At 43.3% G+C, this 15443-nt stretch overlaps 1 protein-coding gene and 1 long non-coding RNA gene across 4 annotated transcripts; one reads left to right on the forward strand and one right to left on the reverse strand.

The window, feature by feature from the left end:
- Positions 1 to 6443: 6443 nt before the first annotated feature.
- On the forward strand, positions 6444 to 15309 carry LOC145541064 (RAD52 motif-containing protein 1-like). Of its 3 annotated transcripts, XM_081576405.1 has the most exons (7): positions 6444 to 6566; positions 6951 to 7130; positions 10254 to 10376; positions 10747 to 10918; positions 11774 to 11870; positions 13665 to 13752; positions 15208 to 15309. In XM_081576405.1, exons 1-7 carry the CDS (start codon positions 6471 to 6473, stop codon positions 15307 to 15309), a joined length of 858 nt encoding a protein of 285 aa, XP_081432531.1. In that variant the 5' UTR covers positions 6444 to 6470. The 3 variants fall into 3 exon arrangements, with proteins under 3 accessions (XP_081432531.1, XP_081432532.1, XP_081432533.1); XM_081576406.1 differs by lacking the exon at positions 11774 to 11870 and having other exon boundaries at positions 13667 to 13752; XM_081576407.1 differs by lacking the exons at positions 10747 to 10918; positions 11774 to 11870; positions 13665 to 13752.
- On the reverse strand, positions 9540 to 15392 carry LOC145541070 (uncharacterized). Its single transcript, XR_014078761.1, has 3 exons — positions 12540 to 15392; positions 11400 to 11613; positions 9540 to 9832 (listed from the first exon to the last, which is right to left on the reverse strand). It is a non-coding gene; the product is annotated as an uncharacterized LOC145541070 (long non-coding RNA).
- Between the last annotated feature and the right edge of the window lie 51 nt (positions 15393 to 15443).

The raw sequence follows: 15443 nt of genomic DNA on the forward strand, positions 1-15443 counted from the left end.
GATTGGAATGAAAACTGACTTTTCCAGTCCTGTGGCCACTGCTGAGTTTTCCAAATTTGCTGGCATATTGAGTGCAGCACTTTCACAGCATCATCTTTTAGGATTTGAAACAGCTCAACTGGAATTCCCTCACCTCCACTAGCTTTGTAGCGATGCTTCCTAAGGCCCACTTGACTTGGCATTCCAGGATGTCTGGCTCTAGGTGAGTAATCATACCATTGCGATTATCTGGGTCTTGAAGATCTCTTTTGTATAGTTCTTCTGTGTATTCTTGCCACCTGTTCTTAATATCTTCTGCTTCTGTTAGGTCCATACCATTTCTGTCTTTTATTGTCCCATCTTTGCATGAAATGTTCCCTTGGTATCTATGATTTTCTTGAAGAGATCTTTCGTCTTTCCCATTCTATTGTTTTCCTCTATTGCTTTGTACTGATTACCCACACTATAACATCCTAGCCATCCTAATACCCCTCTTCCAGTAGAATTTGTCTCTATTTTAAGAACTTCCCTGGTGGCTCAGACGGTACAGTGTCTGCCTACAATGAGGGAGACCCGGGTTCAATCCCTGGGTCAGGAAGATCTCCTGGAGAAGGCAATGGCAACCCACTCCAGTATTCTTGCCTGGAAAATCCCATGGATGGAGGAGCCTGGTAGGTTCCAGTCCATTGGGTCGTAAAGAGCCAGCCACGACTGAGCGACTTCACTTCACTCACTTCTTGAGGCTATAAAGATTTGCAACTAACTCTTGAAAGGGGTCAGCTCTCCCTTGAGCTGGCCTGTTGTGCTAATCATGTCTCCCACTCTGATAAACTCTATTCTCTATAAAAAAACAACAACAACCCACCTGCCTGGCTGTTGGCATTTTGGTCTGCCCCTTTTGAAACTGTCCAGGAGTGAGAACCACGCCATCTTTGGCTTTGGGCTTGATGAGTCTGACTGCTGAATGTGTTCACCAGGGTTAATTGTTGATCAGGAAGATTAGAAAGAAGGACATAGAGGCAAAGTATTCTCATTGTTAAACTCCTTTTTAAAATTAATTAATGTTTCTATTTTTAGCTGCGCTGAGTCTTTGTTGCTGCCCACGGGCTTCCTCTGGTTGCAGTGAGCAGGGCCTTCTCCCTAGCTGCTGTGAGAGGGCTTCTTGTGGTGGCTTTTCCTGTTGCAGCACACGGGGCCTAGCCACCCTGCACCATGTGGGATTTTCCCAGACCAGAGATCGAACCTGTGTCCCAGCACTGGCAGGTGGATTCTTAACCAGTGAACCACCAGGGAAGTCCCAGTGTTAAATTCCTCTTAAACAAGTGGAAAGTAAGAGAGTTACTAGGGAAATATGGTCACCTTGGCAAAAGGGCAGTATTTTTTGGTCATAATTGGCACAGCAAGAGCCTCACCGGCTTGGCACAATCATACCCTCACCTCAAATGGAGCATGCAATGTCCCTTGGTTATTCTGATAGGGACAAGTAAAGGGACAAGATAGGTGATTAAACAGTTATTTCCACTAGGGCATTGTAAGTAGAAAGAATAGTGTGGGAGACCCCTGTAAGTTAGTGATTACTCAAGAAAGCAGGGGTTTGCTTAACCACAAAACCAAGCAGGCTCGCTGAGCAAGAAAACCATGCAAGAGAAGCACAAGACATGCCCCAAACAAAACAATGGTGACATGAGACCCACATCCTGCCTCGTGGGCTCAGTAATTTAATGGCCCCTAGGACATACTCTCTGCAGACATAAGAAACAATAATTTATGGAAATGTGACATTTCAAACTGAAAGACACTCATTGTAATGAGACCTGAAATAATTTTTTCATAGTGTCATGACAGTCCCAGCTTGACCACATCGGGACAAGAAAACTATGTCCCCGTCCCACCCTCCTTCACCACGAGATAGAGGAACTAATGGTGGAAGTCTATTCATGAGTGCGGAAGAAGATGGTCTTTTCCCCCTCCGCACTTTTCCTTTGATTATAAAACTGTAGCCCACTAAGATTTTGGGGCAAGGCAACCTCTCACCTCCCGCTTGTAAACCTCAAAAGCACCCTATTCTAATAAATCACTTCTTATCTATCACTTTGCCTCTTGCTGAATTCTTCCTGTTCTGAGACATAAAGAACCAGAGCTCTACAAGCCCCCTGAAATGCCACCCAGCAATTTCAATTTCAGTGAATTTTTGCACGACTGCCATCTGTAAAAGCTGTGGGAATCCCCTGGAATAATCTCTTCTGATTTTGCAGGAGCACTCCCATCTCTCAGTCCTCTCCTTCTTCCCAGGCTTCTCAGCCTCTGTGCAAAGTCTGCAAGCTTGCCTTCCTCTCCTCCTCTTGCTCCACAAGCCTTTGTGAGACTGAATAAAGCCTTGAATCCTGGCAGGGGTTGAGGGGTTGGAGGGTTGGAGGGTTTGAGTGAAGGTGAATGTGCACTGCCACGAAAAATTTTATGTGGACCATGAATGCACCAGGTAGACTCCAGCCAGAAGAGGAATCTCACATTACCACATAATTTGAACAATAATAAAGGCCACCCACAAAGTGTTAGACAAGAGAGCTCAAAAGGCATCCTGGAGGAGGTGACTTTTGATCTGAGTCTTCTTGTCAAAAGAGAATCCCGCATACCACAACTAAATATATCACATGCTGCAGCAAAGACCTGTTGCAACCAAATGAATAAATATAAAAAGAAGAAGAAATGGCTGGTGGGTAGAAATGCAAGCTGAGGTCAGGGGAGGGTGGACCAAGATGGGGGGGAGAAGCAAGGAAGTAAGGAAAGGGAAAAGTCAGAGCAGGGGGTCGGGATAAAAGGGAAGATAAAGATAGATTACACCAGAGAGAAAGGGAGGAGGTACAGACACAGTTGGAGACCAGGGCAAGGAGGGCTCAAAACATTTGCAAAGGCAGCTCATATCTTACTGGTCTGAAAGCTGAGATTTCTAGCACTATCCAGAGTTATCTGAAGCCAGATAGAAGAACTGCAGCCATCCCAATTCCCTGGGGACAGGTCCAACATACAGAATCCTGAACCCCACCCCTACTCTAAAGAGTCACTACAAGACGGGGTCCAAAAATTGGGGCTTGATCATCCCTCTTGTCCTCTGCCCTCACCTCTGATGGATGTGAAGTATAATAAAATGTGAGAATCTCTGCCCCAACCTGGGAGATGAAGGGTAAGGGTTTGACATTTGTGGAAAATAGAAGCTCCTACTGTTTTCCAGGATGGAATTGTGATCTGTCCTTACCAAGCACTTGGAAGGTAGACATCCTTGTTATGCCCATAGTATTGCAGAAAGGGGGACTCCTTTCAAGGCCTGAGAGTGAGGTCTTGTCTAACATTTGGAGATGAATTGTCCAAAGGAAAAGACATGCTAACAAAGCAAGAGAATTTATTGGGAAGGGGCGCCCCGACAGAGAGCAGTAGGGTAGGAGAACCCAGGAGAACTTCTCTGCCATGCAGTTCACAGTCTTAGGTTTTATGTTGATGGTGTTATCAACTGTGCAAAAAAGATTGTGTCCGGAGCAGGGGGGATGAAGAACTGGTGAGGAGGAAACTTTGGGACGAAGTTAGTGGGCAGAGCCTTAAGAACGATGTAGTGACAGAGAAACGGACCGTAGGTCAGGACCTGACCTTCTCTAAGTCTAGAAAAATGAGAGATGTGGCAGGAACTCTGACTTAGTAGCACCTGGGATCTAGCTCTTTCTCTGATGCTGTAATCAGCGAAACTTTTTGGGTTGCAGTAAAAGAAGGACTTTAGCTAGCCGGGAGTAGGGAGATGTGGCGGGGAGGGGTGGATTTATGCTGAGAGGACAAGGTGTCTTGCTGGGCCTACACAGGGGTGCAGTTAGGCCTCAGGAAAGGGATGGAAGCAGGGCTGGGGACTTTCCCTGGCAGGTTTCTGCTTCTCTTGGTGCCTTGGCCTCACAACTCCCTCTGCAGACCAGCTTTCTCTAATCTACAGTCTACCAGACAGACTATGTCTGCCCTGAATCTATGGGCTAATGTCCTAAATGACCATAGAGACTCACAAGGCTCAGTCCTAGTCCAGATAGAGGATCTGTTGCGTTAGCTTGGACCTGGTGACCCGGCTCCATTCAGCTGTAGGGATGGAAGCAATTAAGCAACATAAACATGGCTGCCATGGGACCCTCTCTCCATAATTGGCAGCAACATTTCTATAAAAAAGAGTGTTGTCTACGGCCATACCACCCTGAACGCGCCCGATCTCGTCTAAAAAAGAGTGTTGTTCATCAGTTGGATGAGTGTTGCTCATTATCTAACATTTCTAAGCCTCAAACTGGATATATAAACAATGTAAATGGCTGCCTCTACTGGAAACTGAAAACAGAAGGACTTAAGTGCCTTGCATGCTCCAAAGTGAAGTGAAGTGTTAGTCATGTCCAACACTTTGCGACCCCATGCACTGTAGTCCGCCAGGCTCCTCTGTTCATGGAATTCTCCAGGCAAGAATACTAGAGTGGTTTGCCATTCTCTTCTCCAGGGGATCATCCCAACCCAGGGATCGAAGCTGGGTCTCCTGCATTGTAGGCGGATTCCTTATCATCTGGGCCACCAGGGAAGCCCAAATGCTCCAAAAACACCATCCAAAAGAAGGGGCACTGGGGCTTCCCTGGTGGTCCAGTGGCTAAGACTCCATGCTGCCAAAGCAGGGAGCCCAGGTTCAATCCCTGGTCAGGGAACTAGATCCCACGTGCCGCAACTAAGACCCGACAGAGCCAAATAAATAATATTTTTTTTAATGAATGCACATAGCAACTATTTGAAAAAAAGAGAGAGAGAGGAGGGGGTACTGACGACTGTTAGGGCTGACCCTTTCTGGAGGGAAAGTCAATAGTTATACCTGGGATCTTTTTTTTTTTTTTCCCAGTAATTCTCAGCCGTGTAAAAAAGTGCTCTCCCCCTTTAGAAGGAGTTGACGATTTGAAAATGTGGAAGTATACTAAGTAGGGGGAAAGGGCAAACACTATGGATGACAGAAATTAAAGGAAGAATCAGAGGAGCCATAGGAGGACCCAATAGAGAGCTGGGAATGGAGTTTCTGGGTGTTGCTCTGCATAGAATACTCACGGAAAGCTGGGTCATTTGTATGAAGAAGCAGCTGCTAAGTAGGAAGCAAGAACCACTCTTCTTTCTCTCCACAGGGTAAAATGAAGGTTGCACTGTGCTGGCCGGCCCCTCTCCTACTGGATGACAGGCTGTCACCTGGCATGAGGACTCACTTGGCAGGGAGTCATTCCAGAAAACTCCTCCCTCACTCGGGAATTCTTCAATTCTTCTTCCTCTTGCCTCCACTTGATGTTATTTTCTTCCCTTCCCATTTACAAATAAAACTGACCAGATCCCCAGGAATATATGGTTTTCTAGGGCTTCCTCCTTGTTCCCATCCGGGCCCAGGTCCCTGGTTCCTGTCATTTGCAAACCAAGAAGACCCTGATGAAAGAAGCTTCTCTATTTTTTGGAATTATTAAACTATTCCTTGTGCAAAGAATGTGATAATTTATTCATGATTAATTCCACCTATATTTGAGTACCTAATAGATTACGAGTGTGTGCTAAGTCCCAGAAGAAAGATGATAAATGGTAACTATTGTTCATGTGGTGTTCATAATCCAGCTGGAGAAGCAGAGACATCTATGAACAATGGATACAATGAATAAATGGACACATACAATAAATGCAAGAATAATGAAATGTATAATAAAAATCTGTAGTTATTGGTTTGAAACAGTATCAAGATCCAAGTTATTCCTCTAAAGTCAACTATTTTTGAAGTAAAAGAGCTCAGAATTAGGTAATGAGTGAGGTTAAGGCTCTGATATATCTAAGTGGAGAAAGTCGAGGTAGGGGTGCCAGTTAATTTGGGGGTACTTTAGGAAAATGGGCTAGAAACCAGCTTTTTAAGGATTTCAAACTAGATTGTTGATGGCTTTTATGATGTATACCTTGATTTGCATATTTAAAACTCATGAAAACAAACACTCCTAAGTCTAAGTGTTGCATCTTTTGGTGGTCATTTCCCACAGAATCGGGAAATCTACATTTTTTAAGTTCAGTAGGTAGTTACTGCTAAATACTCAGTACTCTAGTCTTCCCTGGGAGTCTGAAGATGAAGCCAGCTGCTATAAAGTTCGCACCATTCGATTCAGTAAACTAACCCTTTGGACTCTATCCACTAAATACGCTTGTGTAGAATCACTAAACTCCATGGTCTCCGCGGCCACGGAACTACCGAAGCGGAACTAGAGGAAGAGACCCGCCCGGAGAGGGCGGGGCGAAGAAGAGGTCCGAGCACCGCCCTCGTCTCACTCCCCCTGAGCTGCCCCGCCCTCTCACGCGCGCCTTTAAAAAAAAGCGCGGGCACGCCGTGCGCAGGCGCAGGCGCGGCTTGCTCACGAGCCGCGCAGCTCACGAGCCGCGCAGTGCGGCTTGCTCACGAGCCGCGCAGGCGCGGTGACTGTAGGATGGCGGAGTTGGTACCTTTTGCGGTTCCCACAGGGCGTGACAGAACCTTGCTGGTGTGGGAACTGAGCTCTGGACCCACGGCCGAGGCTTTGCAAGTGAGCCAGGCCGGGGTGGAGGCAGGGATGGAGAAAGCCGCCTCGTGCCCTAGTAATTGGGAGCCATGGGGCCTTGCTTCAGCAACTCTCCTTCTTGTGGTCTTCGCTGAGAGGAATCTTAGTTCTAGAGCCGACCGGAGCTGTCAACTCACCCCTACAGAGTTTTGAGAGATACTTCCCAGCAGGCGTTACACTGCCTCCTAATGCTTCTCGAAGCTTAGGAGTTCGGAGGGAAACTTGTTTGTGAAATGAGAAGTGTTCGGAGTTGCAGGCTCACCACCGTTGCCTGTGGCGAAGGGCTGGGGGGAATATAAGGGAATGGGCAGTTTGGTTTCCTGGGCATTGAAATTTCCTGCTCTTACTTAGCGTGGGACCACCCTACAGCATTCTCTGTTCACAGCCTTCTCCCAGTTCGGCCTTCTGTATTCGGTCCGAGTCTTCCCAAACGCAGCAGTGGCCGGTCCTGGATTCTATGCCATCATCACGTTTTATTCAGCGAGGGATGCTCACAGAGCCCAAAAGGCATGCAACCAGAAGCACCTTTTCCAGAAATCTCCAGTGAAGGTGGGTCCAAATGTGGAATTCCTCGCTCTGCTGGGATGAAGTGCAGAATTTAAAACGAATAGGCCAACGTTTATAAAGCACTCTGGTTTACAGAATGCATTCAGATGCATTGCTCCACTTACCGCCCCCCACAGCTCCCCATTTCTCCCCCCATCCCATTTCTTTTCTCTTTTCTTTTTTAAAGAAACTCAAACCCAGGATGGTTAACTGACTTAAGGTTCATGACAATAAATATGGCAACTAGAGGTCAAACCCAAACTTATTGATGTTAAACCCCATGTCATTTTATGCTGCCCCTTAATTTACAAAATCTTCACAAGAGTTCTCTATAGTTACTTTTATATGAATTTTAAATGGGTGAGCTTGACAAAGTCTTTAGTCAATTGTAACATAAAGGATGCTTTATCATCATTCTCAAACTGCCTATTCAGAACTCCCTTCAGTTTCCAGAAAATGGTTAAAATATTCCTTAGTGCGTGATTATTCTAAAATATTGGAGAAGGCAATGGCAACACACTCCAGTACTCATGGCTAGAAAATCCCATGGACGCAGGAGCCTGGTGGGCTGCAGTCCATGGGGTCGCTAAGAGTTGGACACGACTGAGCGACTTCACTTTCACTTTTCACTTTCATGCATTGGAGAAGGAAATGGCAACCCACTCCAGCGTTCTTGCCTGGAGAATCCCAGGGATGGGGGAGCCCGGTGGGCTGCCGTCTGTGGGGTCACACAGAGTCAGACATGACTGAAGCGACTTAGCAGCAGCAGCAGCATTCTAAAATATGGTTATTCCATAGTAACATGCCAGCCAGTTTTACCTCCCCAGAGCCCCAGAATGAATGTTTCATTATGTGCCTCCATTCAGCCACCATTCCTTTTTCAAGGATTTTTTCAGTTCCTCTGAATAAGTGAGTAAGGCTTAGGTTTCCCAAGCCTTTCACTTTATAACTGTGTGTCTCCTCTGGTTGGCTGCTTCTTCTTCTTCTTTTTTTTTTTTTCTAATTTGGCTGAGTCGAGTCTTAGTTGTGGTGCCGGGGCATGTGGGATCTTAATTCCCTGACCAGGGATTGAACCTATGTCCCCTGCTTTGCACAGTGGAGTCTTAACCACTGGATCGCCACGGAAGTCCCTCTGGTTGGTTTTTTGATCTGGCTACTTCCCACTGACCTTGCTGCCTATTCTTACCCATGTTTCTTTCCTCACTGGTTTGACCTTGATTGAATCTGAGAACTCTCCTCAGACGTGACTCTAGGCACACTACTTCCCACTTTTGTACCCTCTTTCACACCCTCTTCAATCTGGGCTCTCCTCCCTATGATTGAAATGATTTCCTGTCAGACATTCTTTAATTTGGAGATCATGATCTGCCTGCTTCTAGCCTGTGACCATTTCATGTACCCGGTTAGATATTATTGGAAAGATTCTGAAATGATAACTTGGTATCAGTTGTGAGTAATGACTTCTTTTTCTTATATTGAACATTAAGACCATTCCTCAAGCTTAGGTTTTGAGATTTGCACACCATAAAACTCATCACTCATAGAGCAATGAAGGAAATGTTCTATAAGTCACTATATAGTTGAGAGGAAAGGGCATTCATATTAGATTTCTTTATTTAATGCAGAACCTTGACTTATTACCCCTCTCCCAATTGTTTCCTAGTTTAATTATGTGTTTTTTAATACATTGGCAAGTGTACATAGTTCTTACCTTTTTTCCCCTGAATTTTTTATAAATACAGAAAAGAGAACAACATCTTAACTTAAAATGAAGGAAGGGTCTAATGTATCTTGAGTTTCCTCAGTAGCCCAAAGGGACAGTTTTGCCAGCGAGAACTGTGGCAAGGTTATCCCAGATGTAGACTGTCTGTACTATGCAGAGGCTCAGAACTCTTCTGAAGCTTCCTCATTGTCCAGGACAGCTGAATTATGACTCACCATACAGGGCCTAACCTCCCACGAGACATTCAACATTTAACAATTAGTCTTCATTTCTCCTTCCCAGCAGGCAGCTTCAGTTGGAGAAAGCAATTTCATTTTCTTATTTACTCATTCTTTCATTCATTCACTCAGTCGACAGACCCTCAGTCTTCTATTATATGCCAAGAATTATGCTTGTTCCTGGTAACAAGATATGGTTCCTTCCAGCACTTAAGGAGTTCATAAACTAGTGATAGAGGAAGATGCACAAACAGATCAATGAAGAATTAATAATGCTTTGACTTTATCTGAATTTTTATTAATATACTTATATACTACACCCTGTTTAAAATGGAAATAGACATTTAAGAAAGAGCTAGTGATGTAAAGAAATCCACAGTAATGTGATACTGTGTAAGTTATTTAGACAGTTAATGCTGGAAATATTTGTACTCTCAAAGAAGCTTGTCAATGGAGATGAACCTCTCATTCTTTTGGTTATTTATAAAATGTATAGAGGTGTGTGTATTCTCTCTTCTAACAGGGGTTAGTAACTTGGGGAGAGGGTGCTACAGATTAAGGTCCTACTTCAGTGGCAGGTCCATCTGATCTCCCCTTCAGGTCATATTCTCCAGCAGGATAAGATGGGGATAAGATGACTAAAACAGTTTTCTTCCTTTGCTTACTCACAGCCCTATAATAGGCTTCTGCTGGCCTTCCTTGGTTGCTTTCATCATCACTTTCACCGCCAGAGCTCAGGGAAACCTTCCGATGAATCAGGGGTTCTGGAAATGATGCAGAAAAGTACTGACTTTTAAAAAATAATAACACTTATGTAGGGCTCACTGTGAACTCATTGTTTAAAATGTCCTGTGTAACCTTTACAACCACTCTGAAATTGGTTGGGGTTTCCCAAGTGGCTCAGTAATAAAGAATCCGCCTGCTATTCAGGAGACACGGGTTCAGTCCCTGGATGGGAAGATCCCCCAGAGGAGGAAATGGCAACCCACTCCAGTATTCTTGCCTGGGAAATCCTATGGACAGAGGAACCTGGGAAGGCTACAGTCTATGGTGGTCACAAAAGAGTCGGACACAACTCAGCAACTAAACAACACAACAACATGAAACTGGTATTGACAAACTTCAGGTGTATCCAAAATAAGTCTATGTCAGATTGTGATATTTTTAGGTTTCTTATGTCTTTAGATTCGTCTTGGCACCCAACATCAGGCGGTTCAACACAACGCCCTTGCCCTAAACAGCTCCAGATGCCAGGAATTGGCAAATTACTACTTTGGTTTCAATGGATGGTCAAAAAGGATCATCAAGGTAAACTCTGTAGATTTTCTTTGACCAACCAGGCCCCTTTCAACATTGAACTCCTAGACTTTAGAAAGAAAACTAGAACTGGGCTACAGGGAGGAGATGGGAGAGGCTTCCCTGTGGAAGTATCTGAGCATGGACATGCCACCTAGAATTCGCGATCATCTCAATGACTTGAATGGCAGTGTCCATAATTTTCTCCAGTATTTGTGGATGTATAATAAAAAGTAGTTCTCTGTACCTAGTAATTCATTTGCAAATCTCACTTGATTTTGAAGCTATAGGACACCTCAACTATTAACTGGGATTGATGGAGTTTTTTATTTTTCAAAACAGAATATTTTGAAGTATAACCTTTAATTCAAAATCCTAACAGCTTCAGGATCTTTCTGACCCTGAAGAAGAAAGGGAAAATGGAGATATTGTGGCACCTCTTCAGAAGCAAAGCCTGAAGTTCTTCTGTGCTTTAGAGGTGGTGTTGCCATCATATGAGTGCAGAAGTCCAGGAGTTGGCATAGCTGAGGAACCTTTGGATAACTTGGAAGAAGGTCTGTTTTCCTTTCTTTCTGAAACTTGCCTTTTCACATACATCATCACCATCACCTTTGCCAAGCAACTGAAGTCCTGGGCAGAGTTTTTCTGCTTTGCCACATAGGTTTTTAACTTAGGCAATACCTGACAGGACCTTAAACTTTAGAGTTTTAGAACTGACTGCCAGGAAGGAGGGAAAATTAAGGTGTTTTATTTTTTCCCATTTTTGGCTAATAATTTGTTTTCTGCTAAAATAGTCCTTCAAATGCAGATCTCTTGTGGCCTTCAGTTATCCCAACAAAATCATTGTCTAAAGATTTAAATAAGCTCTTGTGTAAAGGTTCAGTCCTTTGCCTCCTATGAAAGGGCTTGAGTGGAGAAAGTCAAATGTAGATCCCTGGAAAGGGGATTCCCATTGGTATGGATTCCCATGGCACTTGGGCTTCAGTCAGAAGCAGGGCTATTAGCAAAGGGAGTGGAGGAGGCCCCACCATCCACCTGAGTGAGTGATGTCTGGGGAGAGGCCAGATCATCTGTCTCACTGTGTAGAATCCAGCCCTCTCAATGCAGGAGTCTGTCTGCAGGAGCGTGGCTGTAGCTTGTCCATGTGGAATCTGTGAGTAATGTGAGATTTGTGTCGCGTTCTTGGCTTGCATCTCCCATCTAGTATTTCAGGAACTTCAAGAATAGATGTGAGCAGGAAAACCGTGCCCTGCCAGAACATAACTACATCATAGCCATTCAACCATACCCCTTAATCACTAAGATAATGATCTAAGAAGCACAGGTGCATTTTTAATTTTTAAACATATAACCTAGAAATCAGTTATCCAGATAGGCATTTTAAATTCATTTGTTTTGGTTGGATTTAGGGCCATTATCACTCCTTATGAAAAGGAGGAAAACCCAGAAGCTTGCTATTCAGAAGGCTATGACAGATGCATTCCAGAAACTGCAGATTGTGGTTTTAGGAAAGACTTTTTTTGATTGTCCTTAAAAGTACTTCAGTTTCAATGAGCAAATAGACTTATTTGAAAAGTTCATTGGATGAAAATAATGGTTATCTAAAACACTACATAGGGATTTCCCTGGTGGTCTAGTGTCTACGACTCTGTGCTCCCAATACAGGGGGCCTGGGTTTGATCCCTCATCAGGAAAGTAGCGTGTGGCTCCCACATGCCACAACTAAAGATCCTGCACGCCACAACTAAGACCTGGCACAGCCAAGTAAATAGATAAATAAAAAGTAAAAAAATAATGTTTAAAAATAAATAAAACACTACATACTCTTTCATTTACCAAATGCTTTCATAGCAATGGTCTCAAATTTGTTCTTTGTGGCATTTATGAGAAAAATGACACAAGTATTATTGTCCCCACTATTTAGATGTAGACTGACTTGCCTCAGTTCATATAGAAAGTGTCTGATCTGGTTCTTGTTTCTCGGTTGCTGACTTATCCTACAGAATGGTATGGTGACTATAAACCTTGGACACCTGTGTTTGAGTCCTGACTTTGTCTCTTAGATTTTTGTTGTTGTTGCAATTTTAGGTTTTCTAGCCAGAGAGATTTGAAGGTGTTAAATATCTCTAAGCTGCAATTTCTTTATCTATAAATAGGTTTAGTAATTCAGCTTACCTTGTGGGGGATATTGTAAGAGTAAATTAGATGATGAATGTGAAAGTCTTAGAACCATGCCTGGAACATAGTAAGCAGAGAAAATATTTTGACTATTATTATTATCATTGTTGTTTTCTTGAAGAGTTGATTAGATTGTGGTTTTGGAATCGATTTAATTTCAGTTTTCATTTCTGATATATTGGGTGAATATGATTCTTATATACATTTTTGTGAGCCTTGAATGTGACCATGCTATTGAATAGCTTGATTATGTACCCTATTGAGTTATATAGGGTGAGAATGTCACAGGCTGTGCCCAAAGGAAACTTCATGGTTGGTAGATCCCTGGAACAGAATTGCTCCCCTGTTTCACAGCCCTGCAGGCTTAAGGACTGAGAAATGCTAGCTAAGTTGTCAGAGACTATTTGCTGGTCAGAGTTGGCCTTGGACTGGTGTCAACCTTCCAGCCTGGGCAGTCGTTCCAGTGCAGTTTGACTTCCCTGGTCACCAGGCAGAATCTCCATGAGCTGTCAATTCCAGTAACAACCTTTGAGAACAAAACTAACTGTCTAGGTTGTTTGCCTATCCCTAATATGCAAATGGTGTTCCTTATATGCACTCAAAATTCCTTAAACCGAAAAGCCTGGTGGCTGTAGTTTGCCTTGAGGGAAGCTGTGTAGTCCAAAAGGTACATAGGCCAGTAAAATTCTCTCTCCAAAGCTTTGTTCATTGCATCTGGTAGAATTTTGGTCCCAAGTAGTAGACGCTTGCCTCGCTTCTAATATGAAGTTTCCTGTATAGTCCAGTGGTATCTATCCCCGGTTTGAACTCACTTTGACCCCTCCTTAATGCCTTCCTATTTAATCAGGTTGTGATTGAACATTTTTGTTTCCATAGCTTTTACTGCCTCATTCCTTAGTTCTTATTTCTGAGATCATAAAGGTTTTTGAACCAAAGTTGACACTTCTCTTACATATTTTTTCAGAAATAGTAATGATATGTGTCAGATGAGGGAACTGCTAGGAAAATGCTCTCGTTTTCTGCTTTTAGAAATAAAAAGAATGTCTAATTATTGGATGCTACCATTGTGCACAGGAAGTTTTGGAACAAAATTTCTGAATTGATGTTTGTTAACTCTATTTCAGAAAGTGGTAAAATAGCTGTGACATATAGATCCTGTGAAGAGGTCACAGATGCTAGAAACGAAGAGGAACTACAGGATTTAATTCAAGTACGTGGAGAGAAAGACTCAAGGGATACAAAGCCAGGGTAGCCATAATTCAAAACAACGAGAAGATTCTTGGCATGTCTTCTCAGCTCCATCATCCTTAGGGAAATGTGAAACTCTGAAACTGCTATTGAGGCAGGGAGTTTCTAGGACTTTTCCTGATGTCCTGAGCCTTCTCTCTGACCCCTTATTTGAAATTTGGAGAGCAGGGTTGAGGCCCATAAGGTACTTGTACAGTTGTGGACACAGGAGAAGACACAGGCCTCTTAGAACTCACCTCGAACAGAATTGCGGGCATTTGGGAACAAAGTAATTATGGCTTTAATTTGCTGTGATTATGCTACAGTGTGTGAAAACTGTATTAATGTATTCATGCCTTTCAAATAAGATGTTTTACCCAGATCTCATGTGTATTTTATGTGAAATATTTTGCTGAAGGACCTTTCTGTAAACCAATTATATGAATGCCTCAAATCAGGGATTCAGTTGTCAAAGTAATTTCTAAAAGAACATATTAATGTACCGCATATAGGATTTAAAAAAAAAAAAGAGCAAAAAATGTGTTTCATGTCATTGAGAACTTAATTTGGGGCTAGATTTCTGATTATTTAACCGATCCCAATGTTGCAAAGTTTGTTTTGAAGAGAAGAAAGTAGAGAAAGAAAAGGTGGTTATGTTCTGAAAAACATAAAAAGTTTGAAAGTTTTTCCTTCACAAAATAATTATTTTAATTCAATTTAGATCAAATAAGTCACGGAAACTTCAAACATATCAAACATTGGGCTTTTAGAAGGCTAGCTTCCTGTGAAATGAGAGAGGAAAGGATTCGGTATTGATGCTAAAGATTTTGGAAACCTGATTATAAAAACAAATCCATTCCTAAGTGAGGCCAATCTTGGAATCAGTTCCATTTAAAAACCATTATGTTGGACAGCGGGAATAAGAAGCAGCTCCTTTTCTCTTGGAGTTCAGATGTTAGAGGTCATGCCAAACAAAAAGGATAGATTATTTAAAAGGACTGTGAAGAAAGTAAACTGCGTGCTTAGTTACAGTATTTCAAGAAAATTACTTAACATGCTGACTTCTAACATCTTACGTGTTTTCTCCGTGCGTCTGCACAGAGTAGGGCTCTGTAAAGTGACACTGCAATGTTTTCTAGATTAATGGCTGTGCGGAAACAAGGTGGGATGGGGCACGTTTTCGCATGGTAATGTAAAGGGCCTTTCACTTGGTTGGACATTCTTTCCCAGAATGGCTTGCTCACTTGCCCAAAGCCTCTCCTACAGAAATTTTGAAATCATCACTGATTTGATGGTAACCCCTAATAGCAGAGTGGTGAATTAATGACCAGACCTGAGTACTGAGAGTTTAGAGGATAGAGCAACATTTTAGAATAACTTTAAAATTGTCAGGTGTGTTCCCCTCCCACCACCCTAACTGGTGCTGCTCATTTGGCAGGTCAGCTGCTTTTCCTGGAAGCCGTGTGGCCAAGGGGAGGAAGAAAGCCTCTCAGACTTCAGCTTTGAGGAGGAAGAGTTCACAGTGCCAGAACTGGACTAGCAATTCTGAATTTCCCAGATGCTTGGCCTCTGGGGCTTCCTTGGGAAAGTCTGCCTCCCCTTGCACTCCTCCCCCAACCCCTGGGCTGCCAGCGTCCAGGGCCATTTAGGTCTGCAGCCCAAATCCTGCCTGGT

Source organism: Giraffa tippelskirchi, chromosome 3 (assembly GCF_054371585.1).
Source record: "Giraffa tippelskirchi isolate mGirTip1 chromosome 3, T2T-mGirTip1v1.2.pri, whole genome shotgun sequence".
Taxonomy (NCBI): domain Eukaryota; kingdom Metazoa; phylum Chordata; class Mammalia; order Artiodactyla; family Giraffidae; genus Giraffa; species Giraffa tippelskirchi.

What these genes read in the sequence shown, in the direction of transcription:
- LOC145541064 (XM_081576405.1), top strand. Translation starts at nt 6,471, where the DNA reads ATGGCGGAGTTGGTACCTTTTGCGGTTCCCACAGGGCGTGACAGAACC. An exon ending in TCCAGAAATCTCCAGTGAAG is followed by an intron (nt 7,131 to 10,253) that starts GTGGGTCCAAAT and finishes TTATGTCTTTAG; the next exon opens with ATTCGTCTTGGCACCCAACA. An exon ending in AACTACAGGATTTAATTCAA is followed by an intron (nt 13,753 to 15,207) that starts GTACGTGGAGAG and finishes CTCATTTGGCAG; the next exon opens with GTCAGCTGCTTTTCCTGGAA.